The 27,440-nt window shown below is 37.7% G+C and overlaps 1 protein-coding gene across 5 annotated transcripts in view; it reads left to right on the top strand.

Annotated features, from left to right (window-relative positions):
• The window catches only part of LOC129566358 (teneurin-a), a 382,371-nt gene that overhangs the window by 92,114 nt on the left and 262,817 nt on the right, over positions 1-27,440 (top strand). For 2 of the 5 annotated variants that reach the window (XM_055442213.1, XM_055442214.1), the window contains 4 exons: positions 2,305-2,638; positions 7,713-7,931; positions 8,430-8,729; positions 10,614-10,769. In XM_055442213.1, coding sequence (XP_055298188.1) covers positions 2,416-2,638; positions 7,713-7,931; positions 8,430-8,729; positions 10,614-10,769 — 898 coding nt within the window. In that variant the 5' untranslated portion in view covers positions 2,305-2,415. Of the gene's footprint in view, positions 1-2,304; positions 2,639-7,712; positions 7,932-8,429; positions 8,730-10,613; positions 10,770-19,282; positions 22,731-27,440 lie in introns of those variants that run through there. The other 3 variants (XM_055442217.1, XM_055442218.1, XM_055442216.1) reach the window with 2 other exon arrangements.

Raw genomic sequence — 27,440 nt, forward strand, 5'->3', positions numbered from 1 at the left:
ATCAAAAAAATGTTAAAATCTAGTGGTGGATAGAGCCGTACTTAACCCTCTAATGCATTAATTTTTCCCAGGGCTGGGAGTACTGGTACTTGGTTGATTTTTGGCCATAGATAATTAAAAAAATATTCATAATCCTGGATTCCTCATGGTTTAGTCAGGAAATGCGATTGACATAAATCAGAGAACAATCAAATCCATTGTTTAAAAGTGTCAACAATTTGTCTAATTTGGAAACCAAATAATTTATTTTGTCAAATTTTTGTTTTTGCACACATTTTTGTTAATAACTTTACAATCACACTACATAGACAAATATTGCCAAAGACAAAAACTACAATTCCCTTTGAAGCAATGTGATCCGATGTACGGTTTACGTTCTACAGGCATTCAAATGTTGCCCGTCTAGAGGCGGTTGTATGCATTAGAGGGTTAAAATGGCTGTTTTTGACCTATATATTGATAGAAAACCCATAGGTTATTCAAATCTAAGGAATAACAAAATTTTCAGTGGGAAAAATTGATATTTTTCTATACATTTATACGGATTTTTTTGCGTTTTTTCGGTTTTTTCTCCTATAACTCGTACCCCATATGCGATGCAGCAGAACTTTGTTCAGCAAAGTTTTAGACCTCGCTGAAACCAAAATTTTTGCCGCATATCGATTTGAATAACCTATGGGTTTTCTATCAATATATATGTTGAAAAATAGGTCAAAAACAGCCATTTTAATTACGGCTCTATCGACCACTTGATTTTAACATTTTTTTTATCTGAAAAAGGGAATCAGCCAGTTTTGAACCCAATTCAATTTTAACCTATTGGAAGCCCATACCTTATCAGTTTGGACCATCCTACTGTATATGTTAGCTCCCAGGCTAACGTGTTCTATGCTATTAATGTCACATCACTCGCCAAATTGTACTTTTGTGTTTTTTTTCGTTCGAAGGATTTAATCCTTTTCAGAATAAAAAATGTTTTCTCCCCCATCTAAAACTAGGACATATTAGTGGTTGAATATTCAGGTGGTTGCGAGTTGAAATTTGAATACTTGCGCAAATATTTCAAATGAAAATGCTTTTATGAGTGGGCTTTTGGATTCAATGTATTTACCTTCTATCTTAAGCTGGATTGCAATAGCCTAATAACTTCAGGGTTCGATGTGTTCGCACATTTTCGATGTTGAAATTCAAAACATGTTCGCCATACAATCAATTAATCTCTCAACCGCAAAATCGCGTTACACCATAGAATGTTCGAGCAGAAGTGCGAATGTTCATTAGGTTTCGATCTAAGCCTATTTAGTAGATATATGATTTACCGAGAAAAACCGAGTTCGTGATGCATATAACGTGCCAATTTCATCGTGATATTAACTTTATTACAGCAATAATGGAATATGATAACATTGTGAACAATTTTAATCATGAAATAACCATTCAATTGCGTGGTTTTGGTATTTCAATCCATGCAGTCTTTCTACTGGCCAATGACTTTGAACCGTTGATGCAGAAACTGTTCTGCATCAAATCAACAATGTTTTTGACGAGAGTATTTTTGCAACGCTTTGTTGCATTTCATTGGCTCAACGGGATGCTAATTAATCGCAAACGAATGACGACATCATTTTATGCATTGAATGAACATAAACTCTGGATTTGGGTTATTTTTCGAACGGTATCGAATATATATGATTTCGAAATGATCTGTTTTGCTGTTTGCTTTTAAAAGCTATGCCAATTAAAAAACAAACATTCGATTTCGTTTCATGATGCACAACTGTTTTTGAAACTAAATTCAATATATTTACGCTAATTAAAACATTTGCACAACACACAGCGATACATCCGATTTCTCTGTATTGACAAAGCGAGTTAAAACTTTTGCAATTATCAATGGCCTGATTTACCTGCAAATATATTTTTTTTTTCATAGAAAACATTTTCGTGATACGATTTGTTATCTATAAATGGGTTATAATCAGCTTTCAACAGCGAACCTGATGATTCAATCAGCATTATTTTGCATCATTTTTGCAGAGCTTTTAACAAAATGGAATACTTATATTCGTCGAATTGTTTGTGATGAAATTATGATTTGGGTCAATCATTCCGGTTGAATGTTTACCAGTGCCATTGCAATTGTGCCAATAAGAGAATGCATTATTGAATTAGTTGAAATGAAAAAAAAATAGTTTCCCATTTGCATCCAATTGCACAAATGCTATAATCAATTCAATGTTTGTCTCTTTTTCTCTCTTTTTTTCGAACCAATTTGAATGAGTATTTTTCATTATTTTTTTTCAGATGGAACCAAAAACAAATCGACAACACAATTGATTCAAACAAAATGCTACGGAAATAGAGAATGAACAGAACCGTTTTCGCCATTGGGAACAGCAATTAATATTGGAAAACATGTCAAGCCATTCGGGAACCATTGGGCGATCGAGCGGCCGATCGATTTCGGGCAACGGAAACCATATCAGAAGACAACGCTCAGTTGAATGGCATCATGCACAGGGCTACAGTAGCAGCAGTGACGATGATGAACGAGGCATTCACGGTACAATTAATCCATCGTTCGATAGTCAATTGCTGGCCCAATTGATTGCCCAAAGCCAGGAGCTGTCCAATAAATGTAAGCGCACATATACATTCATTTGCAAGTTCAATTGAGTTTAACCCACGATTTATCTCGATTTCAATTTTCTTCAATCGTTTTATGGTGGTTATCCCAAAATGATACATTTCATGCCTACTAGGCAACTGCGTCAACTCTTTACAACACCATCACTGCTTGTTAATAATTTTTTTTCTTCAAAAATGACCAAAAATAGTTTTTCCAGGAATAATAAGAGTTCTCAAATGAAAACATCATTTGAAATTAGCATTCAGCTGAACTTGTAGAAAAAGCGAGCATTCAAAACACTATGATTGTTTCGTTGATGATTAAGTCAGTGCCATTCAAGTGCACTTAATGTATGACTGTAGTGAATTTTTAATTCGAATAACATCATTCAAACGATCCGAGGAATGAAATTTGATTGCATTAGTCGGTAACAGTTTGAATAAGAAATATGAGAAACTGATTTCACTGAAATTTAGAGGAAATATTTAATTTAATATTCAGCTAACATAATGGTAGGTATATATGTACATTAAAACTGTGAATAACTTTTATAAGCTCCATAAAGCTATTATGATACAAAAGCTGATGCATTTCATATCATCATGGCAATAAAGTATAATTACTGACACTCTTAAAATGAAAGTTTTGATTTTATGATTTGCTTACAGCGACAATAGAAAACATTTACAAGATTTTAAAAGCTTTACGGTGTTTGAGTTTGCATACAGAACGAGAAAGAGACACACACACAATGTATAAATGATTGACATGGCAATATGAATGATAGAATTGCATGTAACATATTATATTTGGCTTGAATTTTGATAAAACCAGCTTTTATCAATAATATAGTGATATGCACGAAACGCTTGAATGAAACGATACATAAATGCTTCTCTTTTAACGTTAATGGAAAATGTTATATGTTACTTCCCACATTACATGCGTTGTTTTTAAAGCCGCAATCACATCAAATGTGTTCACCAGACTTAATATTTTCCTCGAACCAGAGAAAGAGAGTGAAAACACACTAGCTCGTCAAACATTGATGAAGACTCTTCAGATTTTCATTTAAAAGCGCAATAGTTTATTCACAGCGTTGAGCCACAAACAAGCATAAAAACAAATGATAACAAAATCCGTAAAATCAAAACGTGCATAAAAGCAGAGCGCAGGAAAACATCTTTAAGTTTTAATACACATTTCGACTGACTGCAGCCTTTTTTGCTGATGCTGCTGCGTATGTGAGACGTTCATGACGTTTGCGGAAGTGTAGCTTCGTAGAATCAGCGCATACACATGCACAAAAACGAAGTGAGCATGCAGGCAAGAGAAAAATAACATTTTTACGGATTACGTTAAGTCCACTTACATGTTTGATGTGGTTTTTATTCTCTCCTCTCTATCCTTTGGCTCTTGTTTGTGGCGTGCGATTTTTTGTTTGGTTGTGGTTGTCATTTGGTCGTGTCTTCGAAGTGTGGGATGACAAAAAGAGAGAGAGAGGGTAAAATGCATGTGAAAGCATGTGTTGTCGATGGTTCAACTAAAGCAGTACTATCCGAAATCATTTGCACCGAGAGGGAAAAAAATTGAGGAAAGACGTTGGCCGTGAAAGCCACACAGATTAGGATAAGAAGATAAGATAAGAAGGAAAATGCACTTCTGGTTTTTTTTCCTCTTCTCATGAAGTCGCTGCGCATTTCCGAAAGGGGATCAGTTAATGGAGCTTAAACCAGTCCATAGCTGCGAAATGAAGTTTCTTTTCGTCGCCCCAATTTAATTAAACAAATTCCAAAAGTGGATTGACATTCAACGCTTTTTCTTCTCATGCCATTCCAATTTTTTTTTCTCTTGTTATCTTGAGTAAAAATACGATTTCATGAATCTGTGTGCGTTGATTTTTTTGTCCGTTATTGCTGCTTCGAGCATTCCAAATGCTATGAAAACTTGCGCTCGTATTTTATTTTTCATAAAAAGCTCAAGACACCGTAATTTTCTGCAATAATGAATGTTGTGCCAAGTCTAGTAAATTACATGACATGAACAACCTGTTGAAATTATTTATTTAAAAGCAGAGTGGCATACACATACACAGTACACAGTACATACACATACATATAATCGTAGACGTAGACGTTGAACTGCGTCAGGTACGGACGTTCGAGAGATCTTGTCGGGTGAACGAGTCGGGTAGAGAGAGAAAGAGAAAAAAAAATGGAATCAATTTCACTGTTGGAATCTCTCTGGAGATTGTGTGCGGTGTGTAAGCGGCAGTGGAAAACGAATCACTTTAATAAAATTTAAATTATGTGTTGAAATGCAGCAAAGACTTGAAAAAGAAATGCTCTCAAAAACGAAATGGTTTTGCTTGGCTCACTAGAGAGCATCGTGTGCTGGTCGTCGTTTTGTATGCCAGCTGACTGGCTTTTCTTGCTTGCCATATCGCAAATGAAAAGGCATCTACACAATTCACACAATTTTCGCTCAGCGAAATGAAAATATTTTACATTTAGTTTCAACTTCACTCGTTCATAGTTTTCCAAACATTTATTATTCATTTGGGCAAAGATTTTGCAAAGCGAGATTCCAAGCTACTAGCTGTAAATATTATAGAGAAATTCGTTGGTTGTTGGCTCTTGATTAACGCATTCCCCATCGCCATCCCACAACACACACACGCTCATAAAAATGCACCGACTGAAATTTTTCCAGAGGTTTAAAACATTTCAATCAAACCAGATATAAATTCCAGACTTTAGGTCCGCAAAATACACCGTTTCGGAGGGAAATACACATACATATATATATTAACTCCATCCACCTTGTGGAAACGTAGAAAAGTTCATCTCCAATTATAATTCAAGTGGAAAATGTTCATTCTGAAAATTCATATTTAATTCATTTGAGTCTCAAACAAACGATATACCATTTCCAAGTAGAAGAGTATACCTGCGGCTCAACGCTTCCATATAAAGTACCACACATGCAACGATGTTTTGTAACGCTCTCTCTCTCTCTCTCTTTCTCTCTTTCAATCTCACCGTTTACTCCTTACGGAATACATAAAATGCGAACCAAGGCAAAAACAATTCACTGCCTGAATGAATATATCATGCAAAAGAGTTCCGAACTTCGTTTATGGCAATAACATGTTTATAAATTAAAATAAAAAATGATTACCGACTGATAGAATCAGTGACGTGTAAAACCTGCAACACTCAATGGTTCTGCAGCTATTTATGTGTATGTTTGTACCAGTGTGCCGAAGTATGGTGGATTGTGTGCAGACGGTGGTGAACGCATTAGCCATTCTGCCATACAGCCGTAATAAAGAAAAATGAAATGTGAATAACTAATGAAAATTGATACAAACAGCAAATAACACCATGATATTTTCTTGAAAATGAAGTCGACGGAGCTGCAGCAGCAGCAGTAACAGCAAATATTTTACGATCAACGATGGACAAAGCGAGAAAGGAATCGCTTTAATGATTTGCTCTAAAAAAAAAAACCAAAATCGATAAATACAGACAGTGTACAGTGTACAGTGTACACAGACTGTATTGTACTCTTTAAATAAAGCCACATGAATGCTGGAACTATTTTAAATGCTCCTCCAAAATATTGTTTGGGTTTCTTTGAGATGATGCACCTTTTATCCCGTAGATGGCCTCACTATTGTGCCTGAAATGGCCTGAATCATTTTCTTTAATTTTTTTCCTTCTGTGAAAAGCATACGGACTAACATTCTTTAGCTCTTCACTCAATCTTGTTGTAATTGCATTAAGAAATGTTGTTCGGTTTGCGCTCTTGTTATTTGGAGATGACGTTGCTATGCCGCCGATATTTTGGAAAAGTGAACCAGACTCTTTATTGGCTGGTTCAACGTTATTCAATTTCATGACTAAACACAATTTTCCACTTTCATCATGAACTTTCTTTCGTTCGACCATTTTTTGACCAATCATTTTTGATATGCTTCTTAAGTTTCGGTCTTGCTCTTGATCTTTCGATACGGTTTGCCGGGCATTCATTGAGTTGCACGGCGACCGAAACCAAGTCACTAAACATCATCATCATTCTCGTTTTCTTCTTCGTCGTCGTCGTCAACGTGAATTTTGCAATGAAATTTTATGATTTGTTTTCTATATATTCAATCTAACGGGCTCAAAAACTCATAACATTTCCCAAAAGATTTACCAAAACACCAAGCACAAACTTCATCGTTTTCGTGCTCTGTTTGTGGATGTGAGCGAGTGTGTGTTTTGGTTTTATTTTTGATTCTTGCCATTTTCATTTTGTTGTTTATCTTGTATGTGTTTTTTTTTCCTTTCGTGTTGCTGTGTTGCGTGTTTAACCATTTTCTTACAAGCTTCTTTCGTTCATTTGCTTGCTTGCTTTGAAAGTGTGCTGTTGCACACAGTGTATCTGTATGTTTGATGGGTTGCAATGTGAGTGGCGCGCGCCTTCTGATGAGAATTCATTTTTATCTTGTACTGTCTGTTCATTACAAACCGACACACAAAAACAAAGACGGAAGGGTTGGAATGCGGTGAGAATGAGAGTGAAAGAACGTGGCAGATACCATATACCAAGAAAACGAGAATCGAAATAAGGCAAAATGCTATATCGTCTAACAACCAACAACAAGAACGAAAAATAGAAATGTCGCTTGGATACGACATGACAGTGTTATTATCTGCTCTTCTCTCCCTGGTTTGCTATGCAATTTTCTCTGCTTTCTCATTTTGCCGCCTCAAAAACCCTTTTGCTTTGCATCAACTCAAGAATATGGTTCACAAAGAAAATAAAACTAAATTCAAAACTGTGTACACATGAATATTGTCTCAGAAAAGTTTCATCATTGGAATTTTTGTTTGCGGGACAACATATCCCGTTTGTGAATTCACCATACTTGGAATGAATATTATATTTTGTATTTTGTATTTGTGCAAGCGAAAAAAAACATATCTACTCATGAATATATAAAACTAGACAGGCGGTTTTTTTTTCATTTCTCCTGGCCTTATCTCATACTCAAATTCGATTCATTCTCATTGAAATGGCATTTTTTTCTCCCCAGGTGCTGAACAATATCGATCGGACTGTGATATCAAAAGTGCAACCAATGGAACCGAAAATCTGCTATACAAACATCAAAACCAAATGGATTCACCGAGTTCGGTTATCAGTCGATCACCATTGCAAATGCGTCAAGCGTCACCATTTCCATTGGAGTCGACAAATCGACGCTATGTCACGGCAGCAGCACCAAATCCACAAGATCGACATCGCTCCAGCGGTAAGTTTGTAATCACCATATGTCTATCTATGGTAGCTTCATTCTCTTTTTTTGCTGCTGTTGCTGTGGAAAAATTGAAAAACACATATGCACATTCAAGCATTACCAGAATTCCTGCTGTGAATAAATATCAAGTTATGGTGGAAAATTTCGTTTTTAGTCGTCGTTTTACAGCTTATGACATTCTGTCAAGTTGTCAAACAAACTATTTAATTATTCACAATTCGATATTTCTAACCAAAGCAGACAACATTCCCAACGAACGTTGATATCACATTCGAAAATTGTGGTGTGTTTTTTTCTCTCAAGTTTTGTGCAAGACATTCATTCTCTGTGTGTCTCGACGTGCTGCACCCAAGTAAAGTGAGCAAAATAAAGAAAGAAAGAAGAAGAAGAAAAAAGCAGCAACGACACAAACTGAAACCGCAAACAAGAATTAAATTTCACATTGTTTATTTACTGTTTCGTTGTGTCTGTTTCGTGGGGTGTTTTTTTTAGGTGAAGTTATCTATACGACTGCCACAACAAAGCCATCGGCAATGCCAACAAACTCGTTGCTCAGGAGTAGTTTGTCAGTGAATAGTCGACATCATCAGCGCACAACTAGTGGCATGACATCATCAAGTAGCGCCACATCATCGAATAGTAATAACATAAATAATGAACGACATCGGGATAACAATAGTCGAAGCGGTGAATCGCAGAAACCAAGCGGCACCGCTGCCACATACGGTGGTGAATCGCGCGAAGATGATTCACCCAAAGATGGCCATCTTAACCGATTACATCACCAAAACGGTAAGATTTTACACATCATTTTCAGATGCGCCGGCCGAAAAAGGGTTGATGCGAGCACAAAGCACATACACATAAAGAATGTGCTAATGTTCGACCGATACTATTCTCCGGCTGCTGTTTTACCCAGGCAAAAGCGAGAAGAAAATGGACTTTAGATTATATTTTCGGATAAAAACGTCAAGTCATGCTTACACTGATCTCTGATATCGTATTAGTAAATGTATAAATGGTGAAAAGGAGCTTTTCCAGTTGAAATGCGTCTGTCTGTAATTACCTCTGAAGTGCTTCTCGTTTATCATCACACCTTTGCGCGCTTGAATTCGTCACTCTTCCTTTCTCCTCCTCTTACTCGGCAATAAACAATAATTAATAGAAATTCTGGAACTAAACTCTTATTCAAATTAATTCCGTGCCGTCAGCCATCTAATCCTTTAATTGATCTTTTTTTGTTCGCAACATGGTCCATTCGAAACGAATACTGCCTGTATCGTAGATAGATGCGTGCATGTATATTATATGAAATGGTCTTATGTATTGTGCTGTGTTGAGCAGCTTAATTTATACAGTTAATTCGATTTAATGATAATAAAATACAAATCGATCCAAATACAAAGACATTCGCTCGTTTGCACAATGCTGCCACCGCCACCGCTGCCGCTGCCGCTGTTGTACATTGTGCCAAAAGATGTTAATCAACTTAATTGGAAAATATGCATGTGAAAATGCTGCGGGCTTATCGGATCGCCACTAAATTCATTACGGATGTTAATAACATGCAATAATTTGTGATTACAAATCGAACTTTCAAATCTCCACGAGAAACTATCGCGCAAACACGCTCCCATGCCAAACTACAATGTACATTGTACATTGTACAATTAACAAAAGCACTAATTGCGATTTAAACGGTACAATTTTGAAGAAAACAAATAACCACTCAACAACGAATATGCACATATTTTGGGTTCTTTTTTGCTTACGAGCAATTTCATGATGAAATCATTAGACGAACTTTAAATATGGTAATTTGAACTTTAAGAGGGTTTCGAAGGCACTTTGGGTGCATGTAATAGATATTATTATGCAGAATATTGTAGCAAAATTATCAAAATATCGGCACGGATTCATCTATGAAATATGGATATAGTTCCATTTCGTGGGGTTAATGTCGAGTATTCCGAATCATTTCGAATATTTGAATATAAGCAGAAATTTCGTGAAAAACATGTTATTTTACCATTGAGCTGCAACTCATACACTTCCTGGAAACTCAATGCGTTGATTCTGAAGACGTTTAGATGTCTTGCATTCGCGAGCAATTTAGTTTTCAACTCACAAATTATGAGCTGTTATTCGATTTCACAAAATGCTAGAAATTGCATTTCGACAAGAATTTTGCGAAAATTCAAAATACTGCACATAAATTGATTTAAATCAACATTTACCTCACGAAACGAAACCATATCGTAACCTCGGAATAAACTATGTCAACAATTTGATACTTTTGGTGAAGTTTTTGTGGGTTGCATAATATATATTTTTCATAAAAATCCAGTTTCAATTAAATTACAAAGATCTCCGTAATAATGAGCATGCATCTCAATGTTGGAATCTCTTTCGCTTCAAAACTTTCGTATCGTGAGGCATATATTTGTTAAAGTTTATAATGAAATGAAGCGATAGAGTTGTATGATGCATCAAGAAAAAAACTTTGACTTGGAATTATATATTGGCATTTTCTCTGTTAAATTCAATCCCATTTTTTATATAAGAATAAATTGAAACTCATTATATTGGCAACCATAAACTATGAGTGCAAACAATTTCCATGGAATTTCAAATCTTTTTCTTTTTCTTTTGGTAATTCAACCGATAACTTTGCAGAATATGAGCCACCACCGGAGCCAGCACCGCCCGAAATACCACCACGTGCTCAATCTCTATTAGCATCATTAACAAAGAAGCTGTCAAATTACACATTGAAAACCAATGAGACGGCTGACATGAAGCATGAGGAGTTTATACCGCAACATCAACAAGGTAAGGCAAATGAAACTAGCTTTAATCTATTGAAATAACATGTCGATAAATGACCGCAAACAGTATACAGTTCAAACAAAATGTGTACGCCACATCTAATGGAATCAAGTTGATTTCAATATTCCATTAACTATATTCATGGGTGACAAAGTAGACGGAGTAAATTTTGTTATCACAAGACCGCAGTCCATCAGATGAAATTAACTTAACTGTCCGTAGGCCTACGACGAGTGATATATGTATGTGCGAAATCATTTGTTAACGTAACAAAGAAGCTTCGCTCACACACTTCGCTGAAAAACCTGTTGGAAATGGATGCAATCATAAAATGACAATAAGTTAGGTCACCACTGGTGGTTTTTGGTTCCGTTTCCGTTTCGTTTTAGTGTGGAGGGAGTAAGTGAGACGAAGAGAGATCGGAAAAAGCTATTTATGAACTTCATTCGCTCTAAATACACTCACAAGTTTCGATTTCCACCCGAAATCGAAAAAAAGCGAAACTGTGATAAATCACCCTAATTATTCTAATGTTCAGCCATTTATCGTTCTGTCGACAAAATAGACGCTTTTTGCACGTTCGAGGCATTGATTTGCCAAAAGAAAATATATTTGAAGATAGAAAAAAGCAGCATCAATGCCATGAAGCGAGAAGCAGAGAAATAACCGTGTCCAATGCAAGGATTATTATTTTGACCGCCGCGCGAGAATCGATTCATTTTTGTTGTTAAGAGCAACTTTGTGATTGAAGCGAATCGGATGTAGGGGGATATGAAGCGGAATAGGCCAAGATGAATTACAAAAGTCGAATTCGAAATGTATCACATCGCCTTGCCTTGTGCACACATACAGATACACACATTCGATAGACATTCAATTGATCAACGACAGGAAATACAATTTACAATTCTGTTGTTCGAAAAATGTCACCGCATAAAACTTTCCTTTGTTAACAAACTGCTCGACGTTCATCTTTTGCTCGCCTTCGTTTGTTCGCTCAATATCACTATCCGAATGGTGAAGAGGAAAAGAAAGTTTTTTTCTGCGCGATCCGCAAAAATGTTCGTGACAAAAAAATATTTGCTGCTATTTGACCGAATTTATTTGGTAGAGCTGCTGCTGCTGCTGCTCGGCCGAAAGATCAAGTTTCGGAAATTGATGATGAGCGAGGGATTGGGAAAGGCGAATGGAAGAAAAGAAGAAGAAAACAATTGCTAAGCACAATATTTCGCAAAAGCTGTTTGTACATCGAAACGGAAATGAATAGCAGTGACGAGCGTATATCGTCAATGTATCCACATCCTGGCAATAAATTGTTTAATGTTCAAACGTTGCTTTCATTTGCGCCGTACGATTCAAACGTAAAGACTATTAATTTTGCCCGTATTTTTTTCCCTTCTTTCGTCTAGCTTTTGTTGTTGGCTGTTGCTATTCGTAGTTTTGTTGATGCTGATGCAGCAGCATCAGCTATTAAATCTATGGAGTGGCATCCGTGACCGATTTTTCGAAGAGCAAAATCGGGTTGCTATCTCAATTTCAACAAATCCGCTTTCAGCGAACAAATTACGTAACCATTAATGCACATAAATATCATTCGGTTTGATGTTCATTGCACTGACTGCAACCCCAAGCCGAAATCAGGTCTTCCTTGAAGACTTGCATCGATGTTGTGTATATACAATGTGCGAATTGAGAGCCACTAAGACCGAAAGTGCAAAAAGTCGTACACATTCGCTTTTTCCTTCTTCTTTATCTCTTTCTCTAGTACATAGTCAATGCGCGCGCGCGTACAATGTAAATCTCAATGTTTTTTTTAGCGCCAAATTCATTTTTTTTATTCTCTCGCAATACGCTTCTCTCAAACACAATTTATTCTCGTATTCAAGACTGTGAAGTGTTTCGCTCTTTTGCTTTGGCAAACTTTTATTTGGCTCGTTGGTTCAACAGCAATTTTCTTTTGTGTATGCAAACGCGTATGCTGCTGCTGTCGTCGCCGCCGCCTTCCTCAATGTTTAAACGTTAAAATGCTCGATGCTGATGCTGATACTGACGCTGACACAGTTAATATTATACACAAAATTATCCGCACGTGCTGTTGAATATTCATGAGCGAGTTGAGCTCTTGTCATTAGCCTACAAAACGGTTTCTTTTTTTTCATGAATGCGTCCTGTTTAAACGATTCACATCATAGTCTCTCTCCTCCCACTCTCACTCTCCAGCTTTTTTCATTCGGGATCGAGAGAGCACATGCACTTCGCCTGCACATCGACCGAAATCTTCTTTAATAAGTGATACTTCTTTGCTATCATCACTTCATTTATTTCCGCTGCCACCACCACTGCCCATTCTGACAAGCAAACAGAGAAAAAAAAAATCGTTCATCTTCCTACTTTTTTTCGCTCGTTCTGTTTGTCGGGCACTTTTAGCCGGGATGCTCCATATTCTCACGCTATATGTACAGTTTTGCCTCAACTTTTTTTGCCTTATGCTCTAGTGCCAGATCGTTTTTTTTCTTTCTGCCTCTTCTTCTCTTCATCTCATTTGACTAACAGTTTTTATTTATCTTTTGTGCGCAAAAGTGTTATCGCTCATTTGCGTTCTTCCATTATGTGTCCAACTCAAATACACACACTCCAACACATACACACGCCCGCACTGAATTGTATCTGCTTTTGATAATTACAATGATAATAACGAAAGCACTTGATGCGGACGCAAGCTAGTGAAGAAGATAAACCGAGCCATTTCAAGTGGTCACGAACAATTTAATCTAAAATATGGATCAATATACATTATACACTCAAACTGACACACACACACACACACACACATGAACTGCCTCCGTGTGCAAAGTTCCAAAAGCTGAAACGACATTTTAAAAACCATAATGGAAACTTCAAATGATAATCTCAAGCTTTCAGTTAATAAATTAAAAGCGACAAGGCACAACACAAACCATATCGTAGTCGGCTTCATATGTTGGAAGAAGCATTTTTAATACGATCCGTAATCTGTTCGCTGGAGCGTTCAAAGGCAAAAGGCAATCTTTTGAGAAAGAGTGTGTGCGAGAGAAAGAGATTTTTCCTCAAATGAAATCCACTTGAGAACAAGATACAGAGAAACACACGACTGATTCAACAGACAGAGCAAATAGAGCGCAACATGGAATGAAATTAGATTGAATAATTTGCGCAAGTAGCCAACTTAATGGCTTTGCCAAAGACTCTTCGGTTTGTCGTCTTTCGAGACTCATTTTCGAACTTTAAAATTGAATGAAACAATTCAGTTCGCTTCGCTCTGTTCCTCATCTCGACGCATTTTAATCTGGCTTTCGTCTGGGTGCAATCAAAAGAGCGTTCATGCATTTGTTGCCATGAGAAACAAATAAATAAACAAAATAAGTTTGATTACAGCATCTAAACGCTTCAATACACACAGTCGTCGCATGCATAGCATATTCATACACAGACGAATCGCTCGTACAAAGGGCATGCTGTGTTACAAAGAACAATTTAATGTCTTTTTATCGTTGGTTGTGATGTCTGGATTAAGGTGTACAATCGTTTGTACGTCATTTAGTCCGCAACAAACGTAGGCACACATGAAACACCCGCATCCAATCAAAAGAGAGAACGGAAAAAAACGATGAACCGTGTACAATCAATTGTCTCTTGGTTTGAAAGCCATTTTCGCAATGGTGTGCTTCGAGTTTGCCAATGAGCTTGACATTCCACGTGTTGTTCAGCACAGCGGTTCCATTACACTCGTTCACTTCCATCACAAATTAATATTCCACAAGTGTCATTATAGAATGGTAAATTAAATATTCGACGATGTGCTACATGTTGCCATAGAAATCGATGCACGAGCGCGCGCGCCCTCATTTACTCATTCCATTTCATTATCCTGGCCATTTGTGCGCGCTTGACGCTCGCACATTTAGACACATTATAAAATAATCATCAATACGTTAGAAAATGTTGGGTATGTGTGAAACGTAATTTCATTTGTAAGCATTTTATTAAATTTTCCCAGCAATTTAGAGATCGGAGCACACACACATATACAACACTGGACCTTTCAACGCAATTTCATTATTCGGGGATATTCGATCTATTCGGTGTGTGTGTGTGTGTGTACGATGCACTTTCCGCAATGAAGAGACTCTTCTAAATTGAGAGATTGGAAAATTCCCTCCACATCCAAACCATTACGAATCAATTTAATTAAATTTCTAGCCCAAACGCTTTATATACCGTAGCGAATGGTTTGCTCTTTGAATTTTGTGTGTGGGTGCATGTGTTGTGTGACAAAGAAAATTCAATTTGACCTGAAAGTCAGACAAAAGACGCAAAGCTCATTTTCAAGCTTTCCAATCACTGAGACACATCAATCGAAAAATGCACTGGCCGGATGCATTGGACCGAACTAACGATATACATGTACATGTACTACTTTTTATTATTGCAACTATTTTGTACTCATTCAACAATAAACCGAGAAAAAAACTGTAGCTGCACGAAATCATGGTTATTTGTTGAACACCGAAGCCAAAGTTTGAAAGTTCACAAATTAACCACGGCTAACTTTATTATGCACCAATGTTTCTATCATCGGCCACAGCTATGAAAAATGGAGATGAAAAACGAGTCAAACATTTTCGTCGCAAGATCAATATTTTTCATACAGCCCACCGTCTCCAGAGCATTTTGAGTTTTCAAAGAAAAGTTTCCATCCGATTTTTTTTTATTTCGCGTTTCTTTTCATTCTGGATTTTATTTCATTTTTATACAACGATTTTTATTACATTTTCACTGTCTGAGAGATCAATGTGCTTTGCCGCGTGATGATGGTGGCTTCTGCAATGATACACTTCGACTGACATTGATTCAAGTTATTTGATATGTAAATGCGTATTTCTTGTAGAATCCTGTCACACGCACCGAAGGCACGTCACGTTGATTTTATGAGTAACCAAAAAAGTATGGAAGCGAGCTAAGTGTATGCGGTTATGTGTCTGTTGCTATTTTTTTCGCTCTCTTTCCCTCTCTCTCTCCCCATATATTCAACGCAATGTGAAAATGTTGACGCCGTTGTGAGTTATGTGGCGACTGTTGAGCACCGTGTATGTCACCGGATTCATGCTAAACTTGTCACTCAAAATACTGTGATTTATTGCGATGACTTGGTTTTTGCATCGTGATACGTACTGATATCTGAATGTATATCTGTCTACAGTGACGCGAGCGCGCGTTTATATGTGTCGATATTACATACTCAAGCATATCTGTCAATAAACTCCGTTTTCTGATCGATACAAGTAAAAACAATCTCTTTGTGACACAAGGCGACATGCATAGAAAAAGAAGCACAAAAAAAATGTTGATTGAAGGGTCGAATGAAATGTGCGTTTCGATTCATTTGCATTTGCATGGAATATGAGCGAGAGTAGTTGTCAGGAAGGCAAAAGCATATGTTATTAAACTAAGCCCGACAAGTTGTGTACACATTGGAAAATGGTGCCATTGAAACAAATTGAATATTTTATTATGAAAAGTGTCTTTAAAGGTTTTCCGTTTGTTGAAGAAGAAAAGCACCCACGGCCGAGAGATCCTTGTCGATGGCTGTTTTTCTTTCTTTCTTCTCAATTTGTAAGCAGGCGCTTTTCATATTCCTGTTCTTATTTATATGTGCATATGTTTGTCTACACCTTTTTCTTCCTTGCTATGGTTCACTAAACGCGCGGCTCTTTCGCCATAGTTGAAATGCAAATACGACTCCGTATTGGTGATCGAAATTAAATGTCGAAAGATGTTGTTGAAAGTGTATGCAGGGAAAAAAAACGACACAGCAAAAATATGACGAAGCGGAAGTAAATCGATACGACATCAGAATGTGCACGAAGGTGTTTGTACAAAGTATGCAGGGAAAAAAAGGTTTATTTTTTTTCGCATGAAGTTTGTATAATCAAACATTATAACTTTTTACATAAAGTTTGTATTTATTACCGGTACATTGTGTTGCTTCGAGCAACTTACTTACTTATTCGTGATTCACGAGTCGTGAATGCGTTCAGTTAATGGAATTGACACAGATTCATCCAACCGAAGATGCACGTATATATCTACTATTTAATATTTACTGTCATTTGTTTCACTTTGTTTGTCGGCTCATTGCGTTGCTGCGCAAAAATCCACACACTACTCGCATGCATTACACAGTGGATTATTATGATTTTATATTATGGTTCATTTCGTTGGATTTCCGAACGATAAAACAAAACGAACAGAGAGCTGAAGAGAGAAGTAGCAAACAGAAAAAGAAACAATCAAACCAACCGAAGATAGATTCAGCAAAAAGTGTCATTCAATGTGATTGTCGTCGTGCCCAAAATGACAATCGAAAGCTTTTGTGCTTTTGTTTGGAATTAATTTAAAATAGGAAAATAAACAGAGCCAAAAGCAACAATGAAGATATGTGAAACGGAAACAGGGCATTTTACGTGTGATCGAAAAATTACCTTCTTGTGAAAGAGAGAGAGAGAGAGAGAGAGAGAAGAAAAAAAGTCGTGAACTAAAACGCCCGAAAAAATAGCGCACAAACACATTTTATCGCCGAGAAAACAAGATAGATTTTACCATACCCGCAGAGAGGTTGTCTGACAAGTTTACAGATGGCAAATTGAAATACGTTTCGATCTCTCTTTCACTCTCTGTGTCCGCCTCTGTTTCGCTCTGAATAAATTGTCGCTGATCTCCTGTTGCGTGTGCTTTTTCCATTTCGTTGTCGACATCCGATTTTGGGATGCTCAAACAAAAACGATTCATTGGTAAACATGATAAAGCCAATATTTACTTTTGTAACTTTATTGAGATGGCCGAGAAAGCAGGGCAAAAACGGAATTGTAATCTGTCAATGTTCATCTCCTTCGTCTTCGCTGTCGTCGCCATCGTCGTCCTCGTCGACATCAAATATACATCTTTCGCACGCCGATCGATTTTGAGACGTTGTCAAAATGTGAAAGCATTTTATCGGAACACGAATCGACCGGAGCTCGTGTTTTCCAATCCAGACTCGAATTTTAAATGCACCGAAAAATTGAAGAGCAATTTGGCGAGAAACAAAAGTAAATTTATTTTGTAAACGAACAAAATCAAAATCATTGGAAATGCTTAGCGATGAAATTCGTCATCAGCTTCGTTCACTGTGTGTGTGCGGCAAGAAAGAAATCATTCGTTTATGCTAGTTTTGGCCTAGGGGGAAAGAACTATTGGTATATTTACTTCATTGACACGTATCGACAAATATTCACAGGCATTTGCACTGCGTTCCGTAGTGTTATTGTTGTTGTTTTCTTCTGTTGCTTCGTCTCGTTCGTGGCGAGCACGAATGACAGTTGCAAATACGCACATTTTATTGACCATATTTGCATGCATTCGCAGCTAGTTATTCAGCGCATTGACACGCATTGACGCGTATTGATCCAAACTCGGTAGAATATGCGATTATTTACAATATTTATATTTTCATTTACTCAGTTCTTTCCCCCTAGGTTTTGGCTAAATGTTATTTACATAAATCATCAATAGCGTTGTCACTATTCCCAATCGCATCATTCTCCATCGCTCGCTCAGTACAAAATTCAAAACAAATACAAAGTGAACGGAGTTGGGAGAATTCTTGGGTTGAGTTTTTTTTCGGGGCGAGGAAAAGCTTTTAAAAGCGCAAATTGCAAAAAAAAGCATTCATGCTGAAAGGAACTTCATTTTCGCATTGTCAATCATCATTGTCGATTTCATATTTTGATAGAGCAAGAGCGAGAGAGAGAGAGAGAGCGACATTGGGTGGTTTTGTTTTTGTTTTTTCAATTCACAAAATCATTTACTATCGAAGCGGAACAATCAAACACGAAAGACACATCCAAAGTACTTTGAAAACATATAAGTTCAACGTCCTCGTGTTGTGTGTGCGCGCTTGAATGCAAGAGACACAATCGTGCAAAAGGGATGAACGTGGATGTGCAGCATGTTGTCCTCTCAAAATATTTTCTATTTTCTATAGCGCACTCTGTCCAACGCGTGGCATGTGCGGCGTGAGCATTGCCTAGCCGGAAAATTGCACCATATAGCCGTCTCCATTGCACAAACTCTCAGCAAAGCTCTTGCCAAGCGTTTGTGCCTCATGCGAGAATGTCATAAACATCACATTCTCTCTCACAGGCAGAGCGCGTGAGAAAGCTTTTTCCATCCGAGCATTCTCTTCAATTCACAATGCTTTGCACACGGCTTTCAGTGCGCTCTCTTGTCGAAGCACGAGCATGACCGAGCGAGCGGCACACACAGAGAGAGAATGTGTGAAAGAGAGTACAACACAGTGAGAGAGAGAGAGAGAGAAAGTCACTGTGAAACCGAGATGTGGAAAACAAAACAAGTGATAAGAGAACGAATTCAGAGTGGGTTTTTCGCGCTGTCTTTTTCACATCGCATCATCTCGACTATTTCCATTTCGTAAGCGGAGAACGGGCCACACACGCAGAGTGTTGTGTTCTGCATCAACATCCATTCGAAAGGAAAAAAAGCGTTTCAGGAACAGTTTTTATCTGGATCGGAATGGTGTGTATTTCGCATTCGTCTCGGTTGAACTGACGAAAAACGGACGGTTTTATTCGGACGAAGAAGACGAAGAAGACAAAGAGGCGAAAAATTAATTAATTGAATTTTTTTCGAACAATTGTGAAAAGTAATCGAATTTTGTTAGAATAGACAGCGAACGGAGTTTTTGCTTTCTTGGTGGCATTGACGAAGAGCCAGAGAGAGTTCAGTGGACAATATATTTCGCGAGAAAATAAAAAAAAATAAAATGAAGTTAGTGTGTGTGATTCTTGTTTTGTTATTGAGTAGCAAGTTCCGTTTTCGTTCACATTGAGTTGATCGTTACGCAGTGTGTTTGTGTGTCTGTCTACTTCTTATGCATTGCATCTATTCGTCTGGCTGTTTGTAAGCCACCAAAATGCCGTACGATCCATTTCATTACGTAATTGTGTGCCGTTGTTGGTATATTTATTGATGTCTACACGATGCAGTAGACCGAATAAGACGAAAAATCATTTTTCGTCTTGTTTTGTGTGAAGAGCGCTGTGTGTTCCATTTCGGTTGTTCAAAATTTTTAGATGGCAACAAAATGTTTGGCTGTACTCGGTCGATTTTGTTCGGGAAATGCGCAGCAGTGCCACGAGGAAATTCAATTAAAATTGATATACATCTTGTTTCGTTCGTATTAATGAATCGTGAATTTCGAGAAGCGATTGCAAGTGAATGAAAATTCGGTTATGCTAAAGAGTTGTTGCGGCTGCTGTTGCTGCTGTTGCTATTTGGGGCTTGGTTCGAGAATTTTCGGCCCGTAAAACAGCTACTATAATTCCATAGCATGAATGAAATTCAATCTGAATATATATAGGATAATAGTTGAAATGGCTGCAATTCATAGCCTCTTTGAATAAAATCACCAAAGAATCGGCTGGATTAATGACAGTAAATATAATTCGTTGTTCATTTGCTTTGAATAAATTATCCACTGTGATGCAGAACAATAATTGTTCATGTCGTCGTCGTCATCATCATCATTTCATTCGTGTATGTGTGTGTGTGGGTTCCCCCGTCCGCTTCGCACGTTCACTCGTGCCCGTGCGCACTCCTAGTCCACTACACTCTTTTGCTTAACAAACTTTTGATCAAATTACAAGCACTTAAATAATTAATTAAAACACGATTAAATATGAATTTCAATTCCAAATGAAGTTGAACTGGCAAAAGTACAAGTGAAATGTGTTGTTAAACTTATGGGTGATTCATCATTGTGATGTTGACGATGATAGTGATGGAGAAGAGAGCGGCTTCGAATTCGGTCGATTGAAATGGATGCTTGGAATTTATTTTGCATCGTACAAATGTGTGCTGCTGCTGCTGCTGCTGTCGCTCCCGCACCCATTCGAATACATATATCAGGGAGTTTGGTTGGTCCCTTCGAAATTCCATTTGCAGTGCTTCAAGTGAGTGAAAGAACACAGCGAACGTGTTCACATATAAATATAAATCGATGCGGAACGGTTCCCATCATCACTCACCATGTTATTGGCATTTTACAAATATTTTCATTCGATGGCAAACTCCGTAAATTGCGATGCTAACAACTGGGTTTTGGCGGTTGGCAGCAGTGACAGCAGCAGTAGCAATGGTAGTTGGAACGCAGCAAAAGAGCGATAGTGAACGAGTGAGAGATTGTGCCAGTGTAAAAGGCACAATGAAAATTGAAATCAATAAAATTCTTCGCCGACGGTTTTGATGTATGCGTGCATACTTTTTACTTCAGGGCTTCCACATATCTTTTCGGTTTTGCAAGCCGTCTGTTCATCGAATCAACATCAAACACATAAAACCGTCCATATAAATGAAATTTCATCGTAAAATATCCTCCTCACACTTGTGTGCCATGTGCAATACGGCTGCAAACACCACCAGCAGCAGCAGCAACGTGAATCGTTGGCGTATGAATCGAGTAAACATATACACACAACCAACAAAACATCAACATTGAACAGCGGTTACAGCGACCACCGTGGCAACAACAACAATAGCAATAGCAGCAGTTGTAGTAGTAGCAACTCCATCACCACCACCGACAGACCCAACAATCGGCGCTCGACAAAAGCATCATCAACAGCCTCACAATCATTATTATTATTTTATCTTGGCATGGAGTAGATATGCTGAAATCGCATACTCTACACTCACTTTTCATCGTTAACTGTGCGATTCGCATCACAAGCGCCAAAATATTTGCGCCGAAAATTAAAATACATACTCTCATGGCGCATACCCACTCACACACAAACTCAGCTCAGTCACTGCCGTTGAAAACTAAACATGCAATTAACTGGCATCCTTCTATCGCAGCCATGTGTATTCTTTGTGCGCTATCTTATCGATAATTATTATAAAAGGTGAAAACAATAGGGAAAAAAAAACAGCCGCTCTCCATCTAAGTGCCATGGCACTGCCGACAAGTGCGAAGGGAAAACGTGTTGGTATTTGTTAAATACCATTTTCCGTTTGCACTTTTTTCTGTATTCCTTAACTCTCTTTCGTTGTGGTGGTTTTGGGTCCGTCACTTTCCTTTCGACGAGCAGCACAGACGAAGAGAGAGGGAGGGATAGATAGTCAGAGCTCTGTTGTTCCAGTAAAATATCATTTTGTCTTCTCGTGTCTGACACTTCGGGAATTTATCTCTGAATGAGATAACACAGTGGTTGATTAATAGCTCTTTGCCCATTTTACTCTCCGAAACAAACGGAAAAAATGTGTGTACATTTTTTGTCTGTTTCTTTCCTGTGATGATGATGATGCTACTGCTGATTTTGCTGTTGCTGTATTTCACTCGGCTCTTCATCATTTTCTTCGTTCTTATCTCTAAATACTGCGTGTGAAACTTCTCCTTTTATCCTATTGTCAAACAACTCGGCCAACAATCAACGACGAATGAAGTAAAACTGCGCTTTGGCTCAATAGGGCGTCGAATGAGAATCATTTTTCTATGGCATTATTTTTTTTTCTTTCTCTCATTCGCATCTCCTTTTGTCTTTAATGTAACCGTGTCCGTAAGCTTGACCATTTTTCGGGTTTTCATTGTGTTACCCAATGACTCAAATCAATTTATTAATTTGATTAATGCTACAAAATCGATTGAGTTTAGTTAATGACAACGATCACCATGCTTATTTCAAATCGTCGAAGAAAATCGATTTCAATTGAACAATAAACACAGAGATTATCGAAATAGAGAATAAAAACGAAAGTATTGTGAACTAAACAAGAGAAAAAAAAACAGAACATTTTCGACCAAACGTTGAATATAATTCGGAATCAAAATGGTTCATCGAAACAGAGCCAATATTGTGGAGCGAGTCGGTAAGTCATTTTCATGCAATTGTCTGCTATTCAGCATTCATTTCATTTTTACTTATTCAGCAGAATGGAAAGAGAGAGAGAAAAATCTGATTTTTCTTTCTTTCTTTTGTTCAGCCTTACATACATTCCAATTTAAAACTTTTCCGCTTCGCTTTTGTTCATTTCATTTTCATTGTCATTGTCTTTGAACAATGAAATTTTTCAACTATTCACACCGAATGAAAATGAAAATGAAAATGATAGTGGGCGAAGGCAAAGTGTCAACGAAATTTTCATAAATTTTGCACAGGCCATTCACGAAGCTCTGCATAGCTTCATAGCTGGGGCAAAAAAAAAAAATGAAATTCGAAACGCACGACAGCGTCTGTTGGTGAGATGATGATGATGAAACTCAGCCATATTCACTGGGCTTACCAAACAAAAGTCATTTTTCAATGCGATAAGAGGTGGCAGAGAGGCGAGCACGCGGAATAAATCTCACTTAGTTGCTCGCATCATAGCAAAATCTACCTTCCGGAACCTATATTTGCTTCAAATGCTGTATCAGGTCTTGCTACAATTTCAAGGCATTTCCTTTCGTCGAGGCTCATCATATTTCTTTTTTTTTCTCCAATTGCCATTCTTTCACTCTCACACGCGCCATCATTCAACAATGCATAGATAAAAATAAAAGATGCTTACATAATGCCACCTCCACATGGATGACAAAAATGTGCGGCTTAAAGCTATTGTTTATGGATACGTGTGTATACGTACATCCACATCACCATAAAATAAACGAAAAATATCTACATTAATAACAGAGTCATGATAATTATGAGAATGGCGTGGTGCATACACAAAAAGTCTCTCAATCCAATATGGAAGCCAGCAACAGAAGAGAGAAAAAAAAACAGTGTGTATAGAACACGAACAATCAAAATGCTGAGCTCAAAAAAGACGAAGACAAAAATGTGAAACACCGCGCGCGTCAACTTCTAAATTAAATGGTACAAATGAGAACCATCGACAATGATATTGATGCCATAGCATTTGCTGCCGAAGAATGTGAAGAGCTTTTGTTTGAATGCTCATTTTTCCCATCGCGCTTTTTCTGTGCGAAAGAACAAGAATTCGACAAGACAAGACAAGACTTCTGATGATGAAGAACGTTGCAAGGAGAGAAAAGTTTTCTTTCGTGAAAACACACGGGATCGGTTGAATATGTATGTATATGCATACACACACCGATCATTACCTAGATTTGCACATGTCACGTATTATGCTGCTGACATTTTGACACATATTTTTTTGTTGTTTTATTTAATTCTTGCGGCGTTGAGCTCCCACTTCCAAGATGAAGACTGACTCGGGTATTTTCCACTCTTTTTCTTTCCTGCTGTTTCGCTCGCCCGCTCTATGTCTATGCTGTCATGCGTGCAATTGTGTTCGATGTAAATGGCTCTATTCTGTTAGTTGTTGATGCTGTCAGTGTCGCTGTTTGTTTGCGTCTTTTCAAAACTTGGAATATGCGTGCCTTCGCAGAAATGCCATTCATGATATGTGTGTCACGTCGTGCAGGGCTCGCATCGGACCCAACTTTTCAACTCCATGCCAAAAAGGTCAGGCGATGTACAAAATCAAACACCATGGAATATTTGCAATCAAATAAATGGATACTGAAAACCAATCAAATCAAACCTTGTTGGTTTTGAAGAAGAAAATTGAGAAAACTTGATGAAAATGAGAAAATTCATAAGAAAAAAAATGGAACAAGTTCAATAAATAAGGAAAAAAAAACATTTTCTTAGAATTTTGCATCAAATTTTCATTAAATCCTAGACTTTGAGTCAAAGTCACCCTTATTTACATTAATTTTCAATTGAAAATTTGTTTTGAAGTTAAATTTCTGGTTCAAATTAGTAACTGCATTTGCTTTCAACAAAAGTTAAGGCCTTCTTCATCTACATTTTCTTCTGGTATTCCCTTGAAAACGCCGCTTTCCAAGCCCTGTTCATCCGCACATTCCGAAGTCGGTCTCCATGGGATCTTATCGGTGCTAATCATAGCGTTGTGCACACGTTTCGTTCCATGTACATAACCTCTATCACTATTAAAGCTCATTTCATTTGGTTCGTGTTTTCAAAGATTTTCATTACGGTTTTGCGCTCATATTCAATTCGGCACGAAGAATAACAAACAATACAATGTGGTACACGCATTCCGTTGTATGAAATATGGTGTACACACAAAAGGCATTTTAGCATAGGAGAGACGTTTAACAAAATTGACATGGACCAATTTTGTCAATATTTTTTTCTTCTGTGGCATGTGCTGCTGTGCGTCGATGTTATTAACGATGCTCATATGATTCTTCAAAAATGCCGTCGAAGCACTATTAGCTCAATGCAACATTCCTGCGGATGATGATGATGATGGTTCAGAAAATTTCACGCAGCATGCGTGCGACATTCGTGATGAAGTTGTACATAGTTTCATTTCGTGAAATGTAAACATACAAATTGCTTCTCGGTTAGAATTTAATATTAGCTGTTATTTGTTGTTTGTTTCATTCACCGAGAAACAGTATGCAATCTCATCGTCTCAAATTCCGTTTGCCGGAGGAAGGCTTCGCTTCCGAATTCCATAGATATATTTAATTACATAACGAAAAACAAATATAGACATCGGTTCACCAATCAATCTAATGCTATCATTTGTTTGAGCTTTCATTCGGCTTTGATCCATGAAAGAAGAATCGTGACTATTACCTCGACGAAGTCTACCTCCCTTTTTCTTTCGTTCCTTCTCTCTTTCTCACACATTCCAAAAAGCAATGCACACCTTATTACGACTGTTTAGCAGGGATGGAAGGATTCTTTTTTGCTGGGAAAAATTAAAAAAACACGTTTCATTCTCGAGCACTCATCATATCCCAATCCAATGTCGGATTAGGGGCGAACAGCACATACTTGGAAAGTATTTCGCATAAGCTCACGTTGCCGCAAATGGCTTTTCTGAAAATCATTCAGTCGTGAGAGACATCTTATGAATTTCTTAAATGGCTTCTAAGCTATATGTTGCCGTGTCGGATGCAGCGTAATGTAATGAAATTAAAAGCATCAAAAGTAATATCCACCGTAAATACTGATTTCCGAAAATCCCCGAATCTAATGTGCAAAAACTGACATGTGTATGATTATGTTTATGTTTTCGCTGATTTTGTTGCTAGCATCTGCACACGCTTAATGTACACATAACCTTTTCATCTCATGAAATCCGACTTAATGACAACAATCTTGTTGGAAAAAGTCTTCTTGAAAAGCCCCAATCATAAGCTTCAGGCAGATTTCAAGCAGCTGGAGTCAACGATTAAAACTGATGAAAATATTTTTGAGCGAAAAAAATACATTTATTCTATAGCATTATTATGCAAGAAGCCAAATCTGACTCTTGAAAATCTATTGTGGAACAAATTATCGTGACGTGGTCGGAATAAAAAATAAACTTGAGAGAGAGAAAGAGCAAAATTGACCACAAAGTTTGGAATTTTTGCATCTTAGTACGGCGAAATCAGTTAATCACGGTTTTTATTAATGTGTTTTGCTTCTGCCTTTCAATAACAAAGTGCAGGCATTACTTTTTTTCGCATTTTAATCGTATTAAATTTGCTAATGGCACACCATGGCATTTCCTTGTAACCAATGAATTTGGATTTGAATGGAAGCGGAGCGCGCGCGCGTCACGCCAACGCTATGCATGAGCTCCCATACTTTGAGTAGAAATTAAAAATACATATATTACTTCAACTGTGTACCGGCAGTTGAAAAAAAAATCCCACACACACATCCATACAACAATATCCGAAGAAGAAGGGAGAAAAAACCTCGTTCACATGCAGAGGCCGTCGACGTCGTCGTTGCCGACAAAAAGTTTTAATTTGAAAAATACTGATTTAAAAAATGTAAAAGTGTCGGAAGCACTTTGCGTTCGTTTTGTTCGATGGTTGTTTCTTTTCCGATGCACAGTATAAAACATTTACACGCATACATTTTGCATTTTTACCGCCTGAGAATTGGTGGCATGCGAGAATGAGTGGGAGAGATAGAGAGAGAGTGCGGGTGTGCTGGAAGGAGGCATTCTCTCGCGCACGGTGACAGAAGGGAGTTGAAAGCAACGGGAAAAACTCTATTTATTATTATAGTTAATTTAAAAAGTTTAGAATTTTGTTACGTGTGTGTGAGAGCGAAGTGAATGCAAGCAAAAGTGCAGGAATGAATACACCGCTCGCTCGTTCGCTCGTTCGAAGTGCAATCTGAATCGACGACCGGGAAAAACCGGGAATCGCCATACACTCTTTCTCTAGTTGTGCGAACGCAAAAGCGATAAATGCACATTGTCTTGAGACTTTTAGTTTTACAAACTGAATTTACAATTATGCACACAATGTGTTTAAAGTTGCAAACGGACGAGAGCAGCGAACAGCAGCAGCAGCAGCAGCCGGGGAAAAAACTGCGACTGCAACACGCAACCACTTTTAAAACGCTTCAAATGTTTGAGAATCAAAGTTGGTGTTTGAATTTGTGTTCCGTCAATCGGAATGACTGCGGCTATGCCAACAACACTGTGTGCACACAAGTGAAAGAGAAACTTTGAATGCAAATTTTTGAATGGGGTGCGCTAAAAGTTATGATGAAATAAAATAATCGAGAGCGACTGGGACGAGAGAAA

The sequence above is a fragment of the Sitodiplosis mosellana genome, unplaced genomic scaffold (genome assembly GCF_009176505.1).
Source record: "Sitodiplosis mosellana isolate CC-2019 unplaced genomic scaffold, AAFC_SMos_1.0 Smas_scaffold_3, whole genome shotgun sequence".
Lineage (NCBI taxonomy): Eukaryota > Metazoa > Arthropoda > Insecta > Diptera > Cecidomyiidae > Sitodiplosis > Sitodiplosis mosellana.